Source organism: Zonotrichia leucophrys, chromosome 3, assembly GCF_028769735.1.
Source record: "Zonotrichia leucophrys gambelii isolate GWCS_2022_RI chromosome 3, RI_Zleu_2.0, whole genome shotgun sequence".
In the NCBI taxonomy this organism is placed as follows: domain Eukaryota; kingdom Metazoa; phylum Chordata; class Aves; order Passeriformes; family Passerellidae; genus Zonotrichia; species Zonotrichia leucophrys.
Window position 1 is genome coordinate 18,378,591 of NC_088172.1, and position 21,446 is coordinate 18,400,036.

Below are 21,446 nucleotides of genomic sequence, written 5' to 3' on the forward strand. Positions count from 1 at the left end.
TATAATAGAGTTGCTAGCTGTTGTGACTAAAATATAGCTAAATTGTGTGAATTCTCATGAATTATATAGCCCAAATAAGAACCAAGAACGTAATCACACATTTTGAAATAAGGCTCAGATACAAGAAAATACATTTTAGTGAGAGCTGGATTTATTTCTTATAGTTTAAGTAAGGAAACAGTATATGAAACTATACACACCATCTTTGGCTCTTGATACTATGCCAAAGATTCCTCCAAAATACTTTTTTTTTAAGGAGATGATAGTCATATAAAATCAAATTGTAAATAACCATATAAAATTATTTAGCCTATTGTGTGGATTATCTAGAATTCACACACCACTTACATAATTATTGAGGTCTCAAAGCATCTGCAAATACCACCATTTTTGCAGTGGTAAATATAACTTCTGTAAAATTACCCTGAAAGACTTAAGTTGGCATTCTTGTAGGATTCAATATTTCAGTAGTTTTGTATTTTGTAAACATATCAAAATTGGAGGAATAGAATTTCAAAGAATACTTCTTTTTGTTTCTTTTACATGAACGACAATGTTTGGTGGAGGTTTGAGCACTGCATATCATTCTGTAACTGGAAATAGAATAGCTGTTATTTAAAGTTTCAAGTTATAGAGTGTAACATGTTATGCTTATCTATTTTGATTACTTCTTGATCTATTTTGTTTTCAGACCCAATTGTACAGACAATGCTTTGTTTATTTAGGCCTTAACACGACAAATTACAGTCCAGGTGCAGATTTTATGATTCATTGAGATCATGATTCTTTTTTTTTGTTTTGAGTGGGAACTGCAGTCTATCCAGTCATTTTAAGTTGAAGAAGTCACACTCTGTACAATACTTGGTTTTGTCTAAATACACAGATGTTAGTTTTACAACTTGTAGGTAAATGCTGTAGTTATTTTTACATGTCTGTGTTAAAGTTTACGGGTTTTTTATACTTCAGCACGCAATGTAGACAATAACATACTTTATGAAAAGCAAATTTGCATGTCTCTTCCTTAGTATTAAATTCTGTAAAAAAATTTCTATATTCTTTGGCAGAAGTAAGGTAACGTTATTATTGGCTTGTAGCCAATAGCACACTTAACAGCTTTTTTTAGGATTTTCCTCTTCAGGATGTCTCTGAGCAGAACTGGAGAAGTGTCTCTCTGTGTCTGGCGCTCACTCAGTGATGCTCTGGAGCACCGGCAGCCAATACCTGTGGCAGGGGCTGTGCCTAACTCCAGTCTATCTTCACCACCACGAGGTTTCAACACCTCTTGGTCATACTGTGTTCTTACCCCTTGCCTTACTAGAGGACATAAATATACAAATGCATTTTTGAACCTTTTTATAATTCATGTTAATTAAGTCTACTAACATTTTTTCTGCAAAGCAAACTTAATAGACCAGGAACATAAAAGGGAATATGTTTAGAAACTCTTCATCTGGATCCGTGTTGATTTCTTTTTGTGCCTGTTGTCTGATTTAAATTATTTATTGCTACATGTTGGATAAGTTGGTTGTCTAGCTTTTTTATTTTTATTTTTCACCATGTATAGTTGTTCATGCTGCAGTCTTACTATATTTTCAACAGTTTATCAATCCCACAATTTAAAAGCTAATAGATATTTTCTAGTAACACTCTAAGAATTATTAGGAATCTCATCATCGTGGTGAAAAAATATAAACCAAGTTACTTTATGTTGATTCTCCATAGCATAAATGATGATCTCTAGATTTGGGTTTTACCACAACAAGAACCAGCAGCACCTCATTTTGTAACTGCTTTATAAATAGTACTTGTAAATTAACTGGAGTAAAAAGTGTAAAAATGTAAAAACAATATTACCTCCAGCATCTTTTGTGCTCTGATGAAAAATGGTCAGACTCTTGGGAATGTTGGCAGACAGCTGAGAATTGTCTCAATATAATTAAAAAGGATCACTCCTGAAAGAGAGACTGCACAACGCCATGGCCTGAAGAATCTGTGCTGGTGGTGCTGTTAAACCATGGCTTTTTATTTACTGTAGGAAATACAAATTGACATTTAACACATGTATTTATCTCCATAAGGCTTCTTCATATTAGGTCACTAAGACTGCATGCATAATGCTTTTGTCCAACTGTGTAATCCTTCGCTTCAAGTGCCACAATAAACCCTAGAAACACTACAAGTGTTTTCTCTGAAATGCTGTAAGTGATGCTCAAGATGTGCTCCCTCTTGTTTATAAATTCATCTTTTTAAACAAACAAACAAACCTGGAATCAACCACTTTTCTAAGAGCATCAGTTTGATATTAAAAAAGAAAAGCTCATCTCAAGTTGAATAGCTCTGGAATATGTCTGAAAATGCATTTGGCATCTTTTGAAATGTCAGATTTCTGGCACAATTGATAATGTATTCCTTTCACTTTTTTTTAAACTTTGCATTAAAAATTCTGATAATATAAAATATGGTTTTTTTTTTTTTTTTTAAATTTGAGGTATTCCTCTGAAAGCCAAGCTGTACAGCTGGTTATGCAAGAAAGCATGACCTATTCTTTGTTCAGTCCTGTGTGTTAGCATCAATATGCTGGGTAAGCAACTTGTCATAGGTCCTAGAAAGTGTTCCGTGTTGCTTTATTCATTCTTCTGCAAACTACACTGGTGACACTTCTTAATGGACTCTATGGAAAGTAAGCTACTTGTGTCTTGTACATTTTGAGAAATGGTAACTACTTCAGAAAAAATAATCAATGTTTTTGAAAGAAAAGATGTTCTCTATACTTCTCTAACCTCTAGTGGTCATTTTATTCACTGGTGGCTAATTTAGGTCAAGTTGGCTGATTCAGAAATATGACACTTTTGAATTATTAAGAGATTCTAGGACCCTTCATAGCAAAAAGAAGCAAAAGGCAGAACTGTTTACATTTTTCTCTTGAACATGAAAATTGCAATTGGAATGACATGAAGGATACAGAATAGAATCATAAAATTCTTAAGGCTGGAAATGACCTTTAAGACCCTCAAGTCCAACTGCCAACCCAGCACCATTACTATGTTGACTATTAAACCATGTCCTCAAGGGAAAGTCTTTGGCTGTTTACTGAATGGATTATAATGTATAACCCATATAATAAAATATATAATCTCTCAGAATAGTTTGTGGTAGGTCGTCTGGTAAGTAATATTTAACTGTTGCTCAAAAGAGGGAGAAAAGTGCCTGACTTATTTCATTTGCCTGGTGGGAACCTAAGAGATGTGTGGGTGATGAGTGCTTATGACTGTTTGGAATCACTGCTGAGTATAGTAGTAAGTCTCATGGCCTGGGGGCCAGACGACTCTCTAACCCATATGTTGAAGTTTTCTTCATGGATGTAGAGTGGGAGGAAGGAATTTGCCTTCTTCCCATGAGTAAACTGGCAAGATGGATCAGGATGCAGCCTTCCACCCGCACTCCATCCTTGCAGCTTGAAGGAAACTGCCTACAATGCAGAGAAATTATTTTTGAACATTGAGATTTTTAAGAACTTCCAAGTGCAGAACAAACTTGCATGCCCTTGTCTGTTGTTACTGTAATACCAAAAAACTCTCACCCTTCAAGGTGGTACTCCTCACAATATCCTGGAGATTTAGGGTTGCACTCCCACTTAAACTCCCCCAGCCCCAAGACAGTGCTGACCAGGACTGGATGCAGCTTCTGCGCCCTCACTCCTCATGCACCAAGAGTCCTCCGGAGTCCTTCAGACATCTGACCTTCCTCTAGGTTCTCTCTCAGTGACCTGTAGCAATACAGACACCCCCACAAGGAGCTAAATCGGTTTTAAAAGGCCATTATTTAAATAATTAGAGATGGGTTTACTAGCAGACACTGAGGGATATCTAAAAAGCAGCACTTCCTAGATCATCCAGAATAATTTTAATCAGTTTATTCTATGTAGGTTACTTCAGCAATATTTTTTTTGTCTTACTGTTCCATAGATAATCACCTCAATATGCACTGTTGCTCCAAGACTGGGACAAAATAGAGCAGAACGTTTGGATATGTGAAGTTGTATTGGGTTTGTGCGGCCAGGTTTTGATATCAGTGGGGGTTCTGTGGTGGCTTCTCTGAGAAGCTGCTAGAAGCTTCTCCTATGTCTACAGGATCAATGCCAGCCAGCTCCAAGGTGGGTTTGCAGTTGCTGTTGGCCAAGGCTGAGCCCATCACTGACAGTGGTAGAGCCTCTGAGATCATTTTCCTCCTTCAAGAAGAAGGAAAAAACCTGTGCAATGGCACCTGCAGCCAGAGAGAGGAGTTAGCACAGGGGACTTATCTTGGAGGAATTTGTGAAGCACCGTATCCCATGGCAGAGACCCCATGCCAGAGCATGGGAATCTTTCCCTGAAGAGCAACAGAGAAAACGTGTAATGAACTGATTGCAACCCCCATTCCCCATCCCCCTGTGCTGCTGGGAGAAGGAAGTAGAGAATTTGTGACTAAAGTTGAGGCTGGAAAGAAGGAAGGGCTTTGGGGAAGGTGTTTTTAAGATTTGCTTTTATTGCTTGTGAAAATATTTTTTCCCCTAGTAGAGTCTGTTTTGACTGTGATGGCAACTGGTAGTGATCTCCCCTTGACTTCATCTCAACCCATGAACCCCTTGTTGTATTTTCTTTCTTCCTTCCAGCTGGGGTGGGGAGTGATAGACCAGCTTTGGTGGGCACCTGGCCTCTGGCTGGAGTCACCCCACCACAGAAGTACAAGGCTTTTATGTAGAAATAGGGAATTAATCTGGAATTACAGGGAATTAATAATAGGGAATTAATTGTAATTACAATAACAAGCATGCTAAAATAAAGAACAGCTCCATGTTGAGATGTCTGCCTGGAACATTGGGAAATAGTGGTGTTTTTTTATGTGAGAAAGTGATTTACAACATCCAGGGAGAACTTTGTACAGTATCTCCTGGTTTACTTCATATTTTTTCTTAATGCTTTTTATCTTTTTTATGGTGAAGCCAGAGAAATACACAGGAATCTTGTACAGGAGGAATACCCAGAGATAATTTTTGTATAGTGCAGGACTGCTGCCCAAAGATGCATTGCATCTTTGCAAAGCCTCCTGGGTGCAGCTTGTCCATTTATTTGTTGCTCAACTCTGCAGCTTTGTCTTTAATTGCTTGGTGGAGTGAATGAAACCGTATGGTAGGGTTAGGAAGGAATTTTATGCTTTATAAAAGTAATATAAATAATTGTCTACATAGGCTGTAAGAGTCATTACAGTTCAAAGAAAGTGAGCTGGATTACTTGCTCACTTTCAGTCTTTTTGCAGGTGTAAAGCAGCTGGGTGTAGAAGTTCTGCATGGTTTTAATTTTTGCTTGGGACCATACTTTTCTGGAAATGTATTTCTCAAAGTACCAAATTTTGGATATACTTGAAACAGAAAATGTTTGTTTTCCCCTTTGAGTATGCATGTGCTAAAGTTGTTTTTTCTTCCCTCAAAAACTGTTTTAAATCTTAATGGTTTGATTTAGCTCCACTGAATACAAATGTAATTCTTTCAAACTTTTACTAGTTCAGGTCCTAAATTCCTCAAGAATTTCTACTATTTTCATTTCTTCATTCATCACAACCTCCTTTGAGTGAATTGTCAATATTTTCAATGAAAACAGGACTAAGTAAATAGAATCCTATCATTTAAAAACAATAGAATTGGAAAACCTAAAAATCCTTTTTATCTATTCATCTTATATGATTCTTCCTGGATTGATGTCAGTGAGTTTGTATATTGTTAAAATACTAACATATAATCAAATGTTTTAGAGGGCAGTCTACTTCATGATACCTTTATATATAGTCTAAAGTACATTAAATTGAATAAACACCCATTCTTTCTATAGTGTAAAACAATGACATAAGGTTTTAAAAGATAGTTTAATCATCCTTTCCTGTAGCTATGGACTTTTTTTAAAGATTAGTCTGATTTGCTTTTAGTTGACTTTTTTCCAGAAATTATGGGAAAAGGGAGAGGACAGTTAAAGAATTGCAAAGGACTAGGCTTTCAAAGGAAGTTTTGATGCCTTTGGCTAAAGCAGGCATCCACAGCATTATTCCTATCCTCTCCAGCCTTTGATATTACTTACACTAAAACAAATAATAGCATAAAGTATAATTTGTGAAAAAAGACAATGAATTTCATTAGGGGTCTTGCTGCTGGAATCCAGACTTGTTTGGAGGATGAATAGGAGAAAGGAATAGAAGAAAAAGATAAGAAGACTGAAAAATAAAATTTCTTTTTCTGATTCAGGTCCTTACTTCAGGAGGCAAACAAAGCCTGCAGTCTTGTTCATTCCTTTACGCAGTAAATTTATTTTAAATCCCCTCTTGTGTATTTCTTACTGCATCTCTCTTGTTTTCATGGCAAATGTTGCAGTCATCACATTGCAAATAACATCTTAGCTAAGCCAACCGTACCCTCCCTTTTTAAAAGTGTAGAACTAAAATAAAAAGATGAAAATAAAATCAATGTATTGGGAAAAGAAAGAAGTGGGTGAGGAGCTATGGCAGAAATGTGTGTCCACATAAAAAGATGAAAATAAAATCAATGTATTGGGAAAAGAAAGAAGTGGGTGAGGAGCTATGGCAGAAATGTGTGTCCCACATATGACAACCTACTTGAATCTGACAATGTTTAGGTCCATAACTGTCTTGCTTTTCTGAGGACTTTATGGCCGCAGCAGTAACTGATGAGCAGTTCTGTGTATCTCTTGTCAAATGGGAATGATTCAAAAGTAGTCTTATAATTGCATTAGGAGTTCTTACTTGGATTGATTCCATTTTTATGTTGCCTTTATGACTCTTTTTATCAACACTTATTGTTAGAGATTGTTGTACTTTTCTCTTAGACTTAAACTGATTTCTGTAGTGGTTTCACTGCTAAATGATATATAATTTAATGTAATTATATATAATTACTTTATATAATTTCTAGTTATTTCATTATTTGCCCCAATTATTGTTTCTCTTGTCAGTGGCCCAATTGAACTCTAAATTCCTTAGTGCAAACAAAATGTTCTCCCAAAATATTGCACCAGGTTGTAATTTCGATTAATTTTTTTCTCTTTCCCTGTTTAGTAATATAGATACTTTTACATGTGCACAGTCAAAATTTGAACTTTGAGATTTCCTCTAGGAGTTCTGGTTGGAACATTTCTTATATAGACTCCTATTATCATATGCAAGGTTAATTTCAGCTGTACCATTTGAGTGTCAGATTTTCTCCTATTGATTAGCTGTTTTGTTTTTCTTGGGTCCATCCAAGGAGGGAAAGTTCTGTGGAATCTCAAGATGCTTGATAAGAGAGAATTAACACAGGCCTTTCATGGACAGGATTAAATCATGGTTTCCAGGGAGACTTCAAATTCTTTTGTTGCAGCCAGCAATCTGAGCTGCCAAGTGTGGTTACTTCCTTAAGTTGCCCATCCTGTATTGTTTCCCAGTCAGTCGTGTGTCAGTCCAGTAGCTCAAATGCTGTGGTAAGCTCCTTTTTCTTTAACCCATAATGACTAATTGCCAGGTCCTGGCACAGCATCCTCTTGGAGTGGGAATAAATCCAACAAAGTACGAAGTGCCAGAATAACTTGGATTTAAAAAGACAAGTCTTCTATGACTTCAGATGTTGGAGCATGAATCCAAACTGTCTCTGCTGTAGACTGGAGGAACGTGTGGGTTTGTGTGCTTTACTGAATCATATGAAAAATAAACAGTCAGCCCATGTCATTTACAAGCATTATTTGCTTTCAAAATTATGTATAGTCTTACTTGGGTTATAATATGTGTCAACTGCTTGCTTTAGTCTTCAATGTCTAGCATGGAACTTGGTATAAAGCCTTTATAAAATTTATACAAAGACTTATTTTCAAAATCTACTGAGCAAGTGATGAATTCTTGATGCTGTCTGTACCTTTATATAATCTGCATAGTACTTTATGCATCATATATATATCAAAGCTACAAATATGAAGTGTAGTCTTAACATGTAGTACCAATTCCTGTGAGTTTATCTTTTTTGTATTGAATACCTCTTATAATAGGATTTGTAGTCATGTTGGAGAATGATTGCATTTAAACTATTGGTGCACTGAATTTTTTGCTTACTTATCCGTAAAATGTCTTCTGGAATGAGGATTGAGGTGGTTTGCTTTATCGGTAGTTTTGGCAGTAGTTTTAACAGTTGACTGTTAAGTCAACTATTTTTACTGAGAGATTTAAATTGTATCTATGGCACAAATAACTGAAATATCAAACATCATCTTGAAGTACTAGTTACTGTCTTTACTGTGTTTTGAGGGAGAAATACAATATAACATTTAAACAGCAAAACAGACCATGCTAATGTGTACTTGAGGGACAACAGATGTATGTGCAGAGTCAGGGGAGATTGATTTCTGAAAATGGAGATGAGATGTGGTGTTACTGTTTCTCTGAAGTCTTCAATATTCATTCATGTTCTTCACATGCTTGGACATTCATCTTCAGCTAACTCAGCTGCTTTGCCATTAACTCTGCACAGCTCTCATTGCTGCAGCTGTGGACTTGAGCCAGAGGTCTTTGTCTGCGTCCCTTCTCAATTTTCCATGTGTTTCTCCAGCTTCATTAGGAGATCTCTGTTTTTTAGTCTGTCTGCCAGGTAGGCTTTAGATTCGTAGAGGGAAAGTAAACAAAACTACGCTCCTTAACCTTTCTTGCTGTTCTAAAAAGAGAGAGAGAGCAAAGGAAGTGGAAATGGGTCAGGTGGCCCAAGCAATGCTTGCATTAGTCTTTTCTTTTCAAGGTAGTCCAGGCTTTGCTTTCTGCTCGATTTCAGGGTTAGGAAATAAAATATCTGAAACTGTGCACTAAGTGTACTTTATATTGCCATGTATTCATATGTAGACTTAGTACAGCTAAGAATTAGCCAGGGTTGAGGCATTTTATAATGGCTTTTTATTCTTGTTGCACTAATACTTAAAAAAGAAAAAACACAAAAGAAAATTCATAGTATGTGTAACTTAAATACATAATTTTCTTTCTTGACCTCTCTTAATTAAACCGCATCCTTAATCATATATTTAATGTTGTAGAAAACTCCTGGCATGAATGCAGTTATACTGCTGATTATGCCAAAATCTTTTATTCCAACATTGAAATAGAAAGAAATGGTATGAAGGATACTGATGTACTTGTCACTTTTGGAGATTTTATCTATTTATAGGTAATCTTGCATTTATGTACATGTATATAGGTGCAAACCAAGCTTAAATTAATAATATCTTTACAGCTTCACCCTGCTCAGGAAATGCTGTTATTTTAAATGTTTGCTAGTATAACAACCTCATCAGTTGTGCCCACCAAGAAAAACAAATGAATAGGAATAAGATGTGGAAAACATGAATGCAGAATGGGACTGAAATCCAAGTGGAAATAAATACAGATTCAGATGAATTACTTGATGAAAGAAACTGACTTAGACCCAGACTTTTTGAATGCATAGGACTGGTAGTATTAGGTAGAGATAGAAATAAAGAGCTAAAGGTAAATTGCCCTAACATCTTATTTGCAAATCCCATTAATTCTGAAAATAAAGGGAGCAAATATAAAAACGTGGTGATGAAATATTGCATTACTTTTCCACATTACTTCCTGCATATTAATGAGAATTTTCAGCATTCCTTTTTCTTTCTGCTCAGTTCCTGTAGTATTGTGTAAATTTTGAAAATGCAAAGAATCTTTCTATGTCCTTTCACTCCTTTCACTCCTTTCACTTCCTTTCACTGTTGTAATGTCTTCATACTTGGCCCTTTGTACACCAAACTTGATGATCTCTAATTGAATTAGGAGAGGTTTATGCAGTGATGCAATATGAGAGAAGTGTTAACTTATTCTTGGAAAACTTGCTAATGTATATAACCTTAAGTCTGGTTATTTTCTCAGAATGCTGGAAAAGGTTAAAACCATACCCTTCCTGGCTTTCTTCTTAGGCAGTAACTAGCAGTGGGAAGAATTGAAGGAAGAAAGTCTTCCTTTCAGTGTAATTCTTCAGCAAGAAATCTTCATGCAGCAGAGAAGCCAGAAGATTTTGGAGAGAAGAAATCTCTCTCTATGAATTTGAATAGTGACAAAACTGCACTGAAGAGCAAATATTTTTCATTCTGTAAGATTCTAAATTGCTCTAAATGGAAAGTTTCCTCAGAGAGTATTCACGAAGAGAATAAAATTATTTATTTGTCTGGGCACTGGAAAAATTGCTGTGGAAAGACTGTATCAGTAAACTGCCCTTTGAGATGCAGACGGTGCTGCTTTTAGGCATCATAAATGCAAGGTGTAAATACTGTCTAACCTGCTTAGATGCATAAATTTTCTACTGAAAACTTAAGTTGGATGTGAAATTATTCTGCTGTGCATACAGAGGAGATGTCATTTGAACCTGTGTGTACTTCTGTGCAGCAAAGCTGTTCTGGGAATTTCATGCTTTTGCTTCTGTAACACACTGACAGTCTTGAATTAGTTTGAAAATCGAGTAGAGGCTGTTGGTTTCAGTAATGGCTGTACCACATTTCCACTATATAGGAAACCTGAGTTCCATTCCCTTCCCAGTCAGCAGATTTCAGTGCCCTTTTGGTGCAAATGCTGCTGCACAGCAAAACTGCTCTGCCCAGAAGAAAGTGAGAAATAGGTTTGAGGAACTGTCCCAGTGGTTAAGGCTGCCTGCAGGGACAGCAGTGGGTGAGTTGCTGTGTCACTGGTTTCCAAACCTCATTGAGTTTTCCTCCTGTGCACAGCAAACAGTGAATGTACATGGGGGAGGCTATCACCTCTCTCTGACCATGATCTCATGGAGTATGGCTGATGCAGCCAGGTTTTATTGTGCCACCTTTCTGTCCTGCCTTTGGTGAAGACAGAAATAATACTTTGTGAACTCTGCTCTGGAGAACTGGGTCTTACACTACTACCCCATTGGTTTGAGGGTCTGATGTTTAGTAGCACTGCTAGGACCTTATCTTTTGTGTACACTCAGATGCAGAGAAATTTGCCTGGGTCTTGTTTCAAATCACTCAGATATATTGTGTTTGCTCTGCAGCCCCTCATTTTGGGAGCTCAGAGCAGAAGCCTTTACATAAGCTGTTTATTTTCCCTCTGTCTGAGATAGGCAGTTTTCCTTAGAGGACTGTTTCCCCTCACTCTAGCATCCCTTTTGCTATCAAACTGGCATATAAAATACCAAGATAAAAAGCATACAGTGGAAAGAATGGCCATAATGAGTCGCACTAAAGGTCCACCCAATCCAGTATCCTGTCTCAGTTAATACCTCATTAAATCTTGTGGCTTTACTTTAAACAATTTAGTGGTGCTGGGAGATGGCCAAAGGTTTGCTCCTGCCACCCTGTGCATCACCAGCATTACAAAGCCTGGGGTTGCTTGTGGGGCTCTGTCCCTTTTAAAGTGGAAAAAATAAACTATAAGGATGCCTTGAAAAATACAGTAACACATGTGCTATTTCTCCACTAATACTCTCTCAGTCTCCCACCCTTTACTTGAGCTGGATGCAACATCTGTGTATTTATTTAGTAACCCTGTATGAATTTCTCCTACATCAACTTCCATATGTTAAAAGTGGTTTGGTACAACTGAGAAGTGGGAAGCCAGTTCTATGTGTTTTCCTGGTTATGTTTGGTAAAACCACAAACTAATCACTAGGGAAAATTTGGAAAATGACAGAGGGCAAAAGTTTTATTTAAAATATTCATTCCTGGATTGGGTGGTGCTTCTGTAAATTTCAAGTACACTTTTGATGCCTGTTCAAGAACTACTGTGTTGACAAGATACAGCAGCTAGCTCTCTGGAGTTGTTGGTTTGGCATCTCTTTTTAACTGTTAAAAGGCAGTGCTATAATATTATTTTCTTTCTAGTAAATAAAGCATTGGAATCCTCATTATCTGGTTGCTTAAGCTCTGGTTTTATCCTTTTAATTTTGTTTCCTGTTAATAGGCTCATTTTGGCCTACTAAGCATTATTTTGGTTTATACTTAAAACCTTGCCATGGAAAAGGCTGGAAGAGATTTTAGAATGATCAATTGTACAAAGCACCAACAAACCAAATAATCTATGTAAAATGTCTACCTCTACTATATTCTTTTCTGTATTATAAGCCTAATACTTATACACAGTTTCATGGTTTAAAATAGATCCTTTTTCACATAACTGGAATAAAAACCTGCCACTTAATCTGTTTGAATGAAGGTGATATCGCAGTACTTGTGTAGCAGAACTACACAAATAAAAAGTTCTGGATCTTGTGTCCAATCCCATAAACTCCAAGTGTCGGATTTCTTAGCCATTCTGCCACAAGGTAATATGAATAACAAAATATGGCTCTACCTTGCAATTATCTGTAATCTGAAGGAGAAATTTAATAACAGAATAATTATGGTCATGCTTTATTAACTTCAGGGAAATACATTAGGTGGAGTAGAATTTCCTGGAAGTTGACTGCTCTGTGAAATTAATTCCTTGAAATGAATGCCCTGAAAATTGCATTTTACATTGAAGGATGAGATGAGAGAATACAAAAGAGATTCAGTATACTTTCTTTCACAGTCTTGAAATTAATGGATCTCTAATACAGCATTCCAAAAATGTATCTTTTACCAGTATGGTACCTTTTTTCATTAAGCATAATGAATAAATATTTCTTAATTAAAATAAATTAGTCAAATAATATTTTTAACAGCAATATGAGACTTAAATTGCATCTTTGCTTGATGTGGGGTTGTATTTCATAAACCATGATAGCAAAGGAGATGTAAACAGAGGAAAAAAAATTAAAAGTTGAAGATATATGTAATCTTGGATGTTGCATTACACTGTCTGCAGGGCTTGGCTTTGCTGGGAAAGGGCTGGGGCTTGCTGAGACCCTGGCTGCTGGTGTCAGTCTCAGTCCTGGGGTGGAGGAGTGGGAGCTGTCCCAGACTCCCTGAAGCAGCCAGGTGTAGGGCTGAGACCAAAGTAGCACCTCCCCACCAGTAATACATAAACACTTGCCAAGTTTTGGATCTTTTGGTAATGTCTTTTGATAATGGCTACAGAGTGGGATAGTGTTTGGACAAGCGTGACTAGGAGTGTAACCTGCTTGTGAATGTACCTAGCAGGAGAAATGTATAAATGCATCCTGGTGAAAACTGAGCTTCTGCAAAAAGGCTGGTGAGTGTTGCTGAGTTTAGAATCTCAATTTTGGGCTTACATGACTGACACTTTTGAGTCAATGGTTCATTGAAGAGTGGCCACATCTGGTCATATGGATTTGATTCAGAGATGTTCCTCAGACACAGTTTTTAAACTGCAGAAGCTTGATTTTTTTTTTTTTTTTGGTAATACAATAACACTGTATTTTCTTTTCATTTTCCCCCATCTAGTTTTGTGTCAAGACCTTGAGAATAAAAGAATAAAATACACATGGCACAGATTGTAACATTTTTTCAGATGCTGTTAGTTCTGCTGCTTCATGATTATGTCTCAGCTGAAGATGGCGAAACAAGAGCAAGTAGGTCTTAATTTTTGCATTTCAGATAAGTGCAACTTCAAAGCATGCCTCAAATTGTTAATATCCATTTTGGTGTTCACATGTACCCTTCTGTTGATGGTGATTTTATTCCAATATAGTTTTCCTGGTGAAAATCCAATAATATAAAAATAAAATAAAAATAGCTTAAATATATTATTTTTTCATTAGGAGGGGAATTTCTTGTGTCTTAGAAATGCCCAAGGTGGTAGATGGAACTGTAAAGCTCCAGTCTTGATTTAAAATTGAGTCTTGAGTATTTGTATTTTCATTGCTTCAGAAGTCATGTTCTGAATAGCTTACTGTTATGTGAGAAACTAAATAAGGAAGAATAAAGGTTCTGTGAGAGGAAGCTAACTCCATTTAGCGTTTCTCCAGCAGATTGTGGTTGCTTGCTTTCAAGGAAGGTGAAATCGTGTCTTGATCAGAAGTGTCCATAGGCAGATTTCATAGCAAGGGAAAGCTCTCCTCCCTGCAGACTTGGTGCAGACTTTCAGAAAACAAAAGGACAGTAAGCCTCATGGCCTCCTATGCTATGAGATCAAAATAATCCCTCCTGCTTTTGGCCATGCCCTTGGCACCTCATGTGTCAGTTATCAAAACCTCTTTCACAGTCAATGGAGGATGATTCTCTCCTTTAGAAAGTTACATCCTCCATCTGAGAATGGGCATGTAGCATGGAAGGACTTTCCTATGAAAATGCTTGTGTCTGTCCATGGCCTGTAGCTGGCAACTTAGTCTAAAAACTAAGTTCATGACTACAGCTAGGAGAGCTGAATCCATGCCTAAGTCATCATGCAGTTACAAGTAGTTAGTAAATGCTTATGTGATTCTATATTCTGGAGGTTGAGCTCATTCACTGAATACTTTTCTTCTGTAAAAATCAGAATATGCTACCAGCAACATTCAATTGAGACTCAGGATTTTATAATCCTATATGGCATTATTTTATAAAAATAATGCCATGTAGGAATTTCCAAAGTCAATTAAAAGGTATTTGTAAAAAGATTGTGGAGTATTCAGTCTATCGCCTTCTTCTGCAGTGTGCTTGGTTTACTAACAAAAAGGAGTCTTTATGTTTATTATCTCTGCAGATGATATATGAAAAGATCCAATATGTATTCATCTCTGTTTGTTGAATAGAGTGCAAGTGCCAGCTAAGGAACTAAATTCCAGATTTTTTCATAGTTGTTTCTGGAGCTAATGTAAAAACCAGAAAATGGTGTGGCTTTCAGGTACCAAGTTGGATCTCTGTTGCTTACACAATCTTACACAAGTTTGCCCTGATGAACTCTGCTATTTTTTTTTTCAGCTGGAATGCCTATGTCAGTATAGATCCTAATATAAACATTAATTGAGAAGAAAAACATTTACTGTGGCAGAAGAAAGGGAAAGTGTTCGTTAAAATATTTGTTTGATTTTGTTTTAGGTTGCCGAACTGCTCCGGCAGATTTAGTTTTTATCTTGGATGGCTCTTACAGTGTTGGCCCAGAAAACTTTGAAATAATCAAAAGTTGGCTTGTCAATATTACAAGAAATTTTGACATAGGGCCAAAGTTTATTCAAGTTGGAGTTGTCCAGTACAGTGATTACCCCGTACTTGAAATTCCCCTCGGAACTCATGAATCCACTGAGAACCTCATTAGGGAAATGGAGTCCATACACTATCTGGGAGGAAATACAAGAACAGGAAGAGCTATTCAGTTTGCCTTTGACCATCTTTTTGCAAAATCTTCACGATTTTTAACAAAAATAGCAGTGGTTCTCACTGATGGAAAGTCCCAAGATGAAGTCAAAGATGTAGCAGCAGAAGCAAGGAAAAATAAGATCACTTTGTTTGCAATTGGTGTTGGCTCAGAAATTGAGGAGGATGAACTTAAAGCTATTGCCAATAAACCTTCATCAACTTACGTATTTTATGTTGAAGACTATATTGCAATATCAAGAATTAAAGAAGTTATAAAACAGAAACTCTGTGAAGGTGAGTATAAAATATTTTAGGTGTGCAAAATGGAGTTCTGTACATATATTTTTTTAATTTCACAAGCAGAATGCATTATTAATGTAACCTAAGGGACCTGATAGTCTTTACTATGATCTGCTTTCTTTTTTGGAAATTCCTCCCAAAATGTTATTTTCTCTGTCAAACAAAGAGGTATATTTGGGAAAGATATGGTGGTTTAACACAGTACGTGTTTAATTTCAATATGTATCCTTTTACCCTAAGCCCAAATTTTTTTTCATTGATAAAGTTTAAAAATACTGAAATATTTCAGCAATTCTTGTAGTGCAAGAATATAGAGTTTACTGATTTCCTAGTTGCAACTGATACACAAAATCCAGTTTTTCTTCTAGGGAGGTGAGAGGACAGCTTGGCATTACAACAGGAGTTCTTCTGAATACATGTTTCTAGTATGCATTGAAAAACCCAGAAGAAAGACTCCTGGCAAAAATCATAGAATCGTGGAGTGGTTTGATTGTAGGGGACCTTAAAGATCACCTGGTTCCAACCCCCCTGCCATGGGCAGGGACACCTTTCAGTAGATCAGGTTGCTTTGAGCCCCATCCAACCTGGCCTTGAACACTTCCAGGGATGAGGCATCCATATCTGCTCTGTTCCAATGCATTAACACCCTGACTGTAAAGAATTTCTTCCTAATATCTAATCCAAACCTACCCTCCTTCAGTTTAAAGCTGTTCCCTCTTGTCCTATCACTACACACCCTTGTGAAAAGTCCCTCTCCAGGTGTCTTGTAAGGCTCCTGTAGGTACTGGAATGCTGCCCTAAGGTGTCCCCACACCCTTCTCTTCTGGCTGAACAACCCCAACTTTCTCGGCTTTTTTCCACAGGAGAGAGGCTCCAGCCTTCTCATTAACTTTGTGGCTTCCTCTGGACTTGCTCCAGCAGGTCCACATCCTTCTTATGTTGTGGCCCCAGAGATGGACACTGCACTTTAGGTGGGGCTCATGGGAGTAGATGTCTGGAGTTGTAGCAAGCAGTAATGATGGTTCTTAGTCTTAGAAGAATTTTACAGAAGAGTTAGCCAAGGCCAACATTGTAAAGTGACTCTTTTAACAGCATTACTGCATTGAGTTTTCTGAAATTGTGTAAAACAATGGCTTTCTTTTATGTATAAAAAAGATAGCAAATTGCTCCTAAAATATATCACTCAGATTCTAATATGTCAGTGGTATTTTGTACATGTTTTATTATCAAGAATTGATGCAAGACATATTTCAGTTTTATCATATTTCTGTACTTTTTAAGAGTGAAAAATAGATTCTGTTTGCTCTCACTTTGAGTATCAATTTCTTTGAAAAAATATGGTAATGCTTTTGTTGAGGATATTAGTGTTTATTTCTTGCTACATTAAATGAAAATCATAGTAATTCCTTGTGGCTGATGTAGTAATGTTGTCAGTCCAAAAATTAAATCAGCTAAGTGGAGCTAAATTCTTTAATAGAACTTCATACAGGGAGAAATTCCCCTAAATAAACACTAAATGAACACTAAACAAACACAATATTTTCTTTGACTAAAGTTTTAGAAGAAGTGCCGTTATATTTCATCAAGATGGATTTTCAGCAACAAGTTAACTAGTATCCTTTAAAGTTCATCTGTGGTATTTCACATTATTTACAGTAGTAATCTGTGAATATTGACTATTTATACCAAGTGTACTTACTCTTTCACTTGAAGTGACCCTTTGCTTTGTCTCCCTTACATTGTGCACTTCCCTTGTTATAGCATTTAGATCCTTCTCTTGCAGAGCAATCAAAGCCCCTTGGCAGCTTCATTTCCAACCACAATGTCTTTACCAGGTGAACTCCAAGACTGATAAACTGCAATTTTAATAGCTGAGTTGTGCAATATTTTATTTATTTATTGATTTATTTCTTTACTGATTATCGTGTTGTTAAGATTGACTTTGAGAGAGAGGAAGTTCCATGAGGGCCGAGCAGCAATTTGGCTGTGATCAACTACATGAAACTGCCTAACAATTTTGCAACTCTGTCTTCATAGTCTTTGTGTAAATGTCTAAAAATATGCTAGCTGTTGCTCTATGGAGTTTTAAAATCCGTTCTCAAGTAAAAATGTAAACAAAAAGGCCACAGGGGTAGTATTTCCTTTATGGACAATGAAGACTGAGGTTTGGTGGTTCTTGGAGAAAGTATTGCTCTTAGGAACAGGCATGCAGGTAGTGTCTAGTGTGCCTTTTGGGGACTCTAGTGTTTGTTTTAAAGTACATCCAAGGACTAAAGACTTCATGAACCTGTCTGCCAGAATTTAATGAAATATTTAAGGAATATTTGATATTTATTATTTATTCTGAAAGTCAAATGTTCCTGTACTATCAATATGCTATAGCAAAAAAAAAAACCCAAAAAAACTTGTATCTCAGGAATCCATTTAGGAAGAAAACCCAGTGCAGACTTTAGAAGTTTGTCTGGAGGATGCAGAGAAAAGTTGCTTTGTCCCACTTACTGGGATTTAACATCGTAAAGTTATTTCACCTTTTCGGAATGAAAATAAGCATCAGAAAACTATGTAAAAACACTAAATGGCAACAAGATTTCAGCAAAGGCTGGATAGTTGAAGTGACTGGTACTGTGGATTGGAAATACAACCCCATTTCCAGTGGAAGACAGCTCTTAATTTTGCCACTGACTTCTGCATGCTGTATAATGGCTCAATTAGTTATCAAAATAGTCCTACCCCAAGATTATCCAGAAGACCCAGAAAAAAGCTACCTGACTGGGAATTTTTAATGTAATTTGCCAATGTGCCACTGGAAAGAAAAAATTGTTTCCTAATGTAATAATGCTTAATTTGTTTGGTTTGTATTGGTTTGGAACAGTTATTTTGGCCCAGATCCATAATAATGGCCCTCTTATATAAAGTATTCCTATTCTGCCTTTAGTTTTTGATTTTATGCCAATTTTTTAATATTCTAACTGATAGAAGACCCTATACTTGTCAGTGTACATGTATGTGATTATCTGTAATCTCTGTTAATTGTGATGTGACTATTATCCAGCTTTGCTATAAATGAGTTTAGAAAATAGTTCCATGATAACAATGCACAATTGAAGAAACCAGAAGAAAACACTATTACTCTTACTTAATAGCAAAAGTATGTTGACTTAAATCTGTGTTTTGAGAAGAATAAGAGGGAATGTTTGGTTGGACTTTGCATTTCTTTTTTTTTTTTTTTTTCTTAATATTCAGGAGGCAGACATTTTAATTTCCAAAATCTGTGCAGAATTCGTGCAATTCTTTCTTGTAGCATAGACAGACAATTTTTTTTTAAATTTGGAAGTAGAGAGGAAAAGAGAACTAAGGGGAGTTTATGTGGGTTCTTGCTGCTGCCCCAAGTACCTGTGACAATCCCCATGATTGTCCTTCCCCATGACAGACAGGTTGTGCAGAAAATTAGCAAAGTTTTCTTGGAGCATATATAATCTGCCTCTTCCACCAGAACGGGGGAGCTTCTGACTGCCCTGGGGTTGGTTAGAAAGGGAAGTCATGCAGTGTTGCTCATACTGTGAAAAGAAACCAGTCTAGACCTTGAGCTGGTAATTCCCTGGCACAGAGACAGGAGTTCTTCATGGCTGGTCCAGATGGAGATAGGAGAACTCTCCATCCCTTCATTGGAATGTATTCCCAACCTCTTCCCTGCCTATGAACTGCGGCTTTTCTGGAGAAACAGTAGGAAATGAGTGATGATATTTATTGTAAGCAGTTTAGCATAATTTTAATAAACAAAAAACTTTCTTTTTTATTGATTTGTTACCCTAATGTTTGTTTTAGTATTAAGTTTCACTGTCCTATCTCTTTTTCTTTTCTTTTTTGTCTGAGAAAACTTTGGTTGTCACAGAAAATATATCACACACACTGTTTTTTCATTGAGAATAACTTCAAGAAGATTTCAGCGTAACAGACATAACATCTCAGAGTCCATTTTGAGTTAAATAGAATGAAAATAAAAGTCAGAGATAATTTTAACTTTTTCCATTTTCAAACTCATTTTATAGTTGGGAAGGACGCTGAATTCAAATTGTTAGTGCATTTTGGAAATTAATATAAATAATTTAATATCATTTTGGAACCATGAAATTTTAGAAATGAAATTCAATATATTTATTAGCCAGATAATGTACTATTCTTTAATTTTATTCTTTAACAATTAGTGACAATTCAAAATAGTATGTAAATGTAATTGCAGTAAAATATGCCATCGTAATATTCTTGTTTTAATTTCCTGAGTATCCTGCAAACCACTTTTCTCATGTTGTACTTAACTGACAGTTCTCAGTTCTCTTTTTATTTCTTGAAAGGCAGATAAAAAAATTAGTTGGGTGGGAGGCTACTTTTCTTGGAAGTCTTAAGTCATATTTTAGACTGTCCTTGCATTTATTACTTTTCAGAATCTGTTTGTCCAACAAGAATTCCAGTGGCAGCTCGAGATGAAAAAGGATTTGACATTCTTGTAGGATTAGGTGTGAAGAAAAAAGTTAAAAAGAGAATTCAAATATCAACCACTAATGCAAAAGCTTATGAAGTAACCTCACGTGTTGACCTCTCAGAATTAACAAGGTACTGAATTTTATAAATATGCTTCTATATTCAGTAAGATTTTTTTGTTTCTTTAAATAAGAAGGACTTATTTTAAGATTTATATGAATATTCAAGTAATGTCTTGTTTTTTCCACCCTTTCCCCTTATTTAGGAATGTGTTTCCAGAAGGTCTGCCTCCATCCTATGTGTTTGTTTCCACTCAAAGATTTAAAGTAAAGAAGACATGGGATTTGTGGAGAATCCTGAGTCTAGATAAGAGACCACAGATAGCCGTCACTGTTAATGGAGAAGAGAAAACATTATCATTCACTACAACAAGTTTAATAAATGGCACACAAGTTATTACATTTGCTGCACCTCATGTAAAGGTAAGGAGTATGTCACTATCATGCTGGAATGCTTCTTTAAGTTTACATTATTCCACTATTCTCCTCTTTGAGCAAACCAGTTTTGTTGTTTTCTAGTACAATCTGAAGGTTGCCTTTCAGTCTTTCTTCAGTAATTTCCAGTGGAGTATTCCACTCTTGTAAGAAAGATTGTCTTAGCTGCAGATGAGACAGAGGATTGGAGGTTGAATGACCATATTCTTGCATTTGTAGCAGGAATATGTGCAGCCCAGAGACTGCCCTTCCTGCCACAGGGAGTATTATTTTAGTGAACAGAGAGGGCTATTTCAGCAAAGACTGGGAAAGATTTGCTGCTGGAGCACTTCATGGCCAAGTGGGTTCAACTTTTCTGGGAAGTGGAGGCCTGCATTCAAATCCCTACTCCAAATCAGGCTGAAGGAATTTTAAGTATAAATCCTCAGTGAAGGAAGGACTCCTATCCAAGGAATAGGTCTTAACTACTAAGCTATTTCTAGGTAGAGGCATTTTATTCTTCTGTTCTTAGATGGAGAATTTTTGCCTTTTCTTTCCAAATTTCCTCTACCTTTTGATAATTATTAGCAGGTGAAATAATTTTTTATTATTTTAAGAAGCTGTGTTAAACTTGATTTACTGGAAACTTGGAACTGAATTAAAAAAATCAGTTTCAAGTCAATACTCTATTTATATTTATCTATTTCTTGGAGCTGCACAGACAAATCAATCTGATTCATGCAGTCCCAGGTATCAATGAACTTCACCATGATAACACACAACTGCAGTGTTTTGTTTGTTTGTTTGCTTTTGTTTCTCCATGCCTGCCTTGCTATTATGGAGAACAACCATTTCATGGCTTTTTTAGACTCTCTAAACACAGTATAAATGCCGATACACTCCTGATGAACATTTTTCTTTAGTAAACTTTTATGATAATTTATCA

General features: G+C 36.3%; 1 protein-coding gene across 2 annotated transcripts in view; it reads left to right on the plus strand.

Moving 5' to 3' along the window:
• The first annotated feature begins 13,455 nt into the window (after positions 1 to 13,455).
• The window catches only part of COL21A1 (collagen type XXI alpha 1 chain), a 65,280-nt gene continuing 57,289 nt past the window's right edge, over positions 13,456 to 21,446 (plus strand). For both annotated transcript variants that reach the window (XM_064710113.1, XM_064710112.1), the window contains exons 1-4: positions 13,456 to 13,543; positions 14,991 to 15,542; positions 19,991 to 20,159; positions 20,293 to 20,509. In XM_064710113.1, coding sequence (XP_064566183.1) covers positions 13,456 to 13,543; positions 14,991 to 15,542; positions 19,991 to 20,159; positions 20,293 to 20,509 — 1,026 coding nt within the window. The remainder of the gene's footprint in view (positions 13,544 to 14,990; positions 15,543 to 19,990; positions 20,160 to 20,292; positions 20,510 to 21,446) is intronic.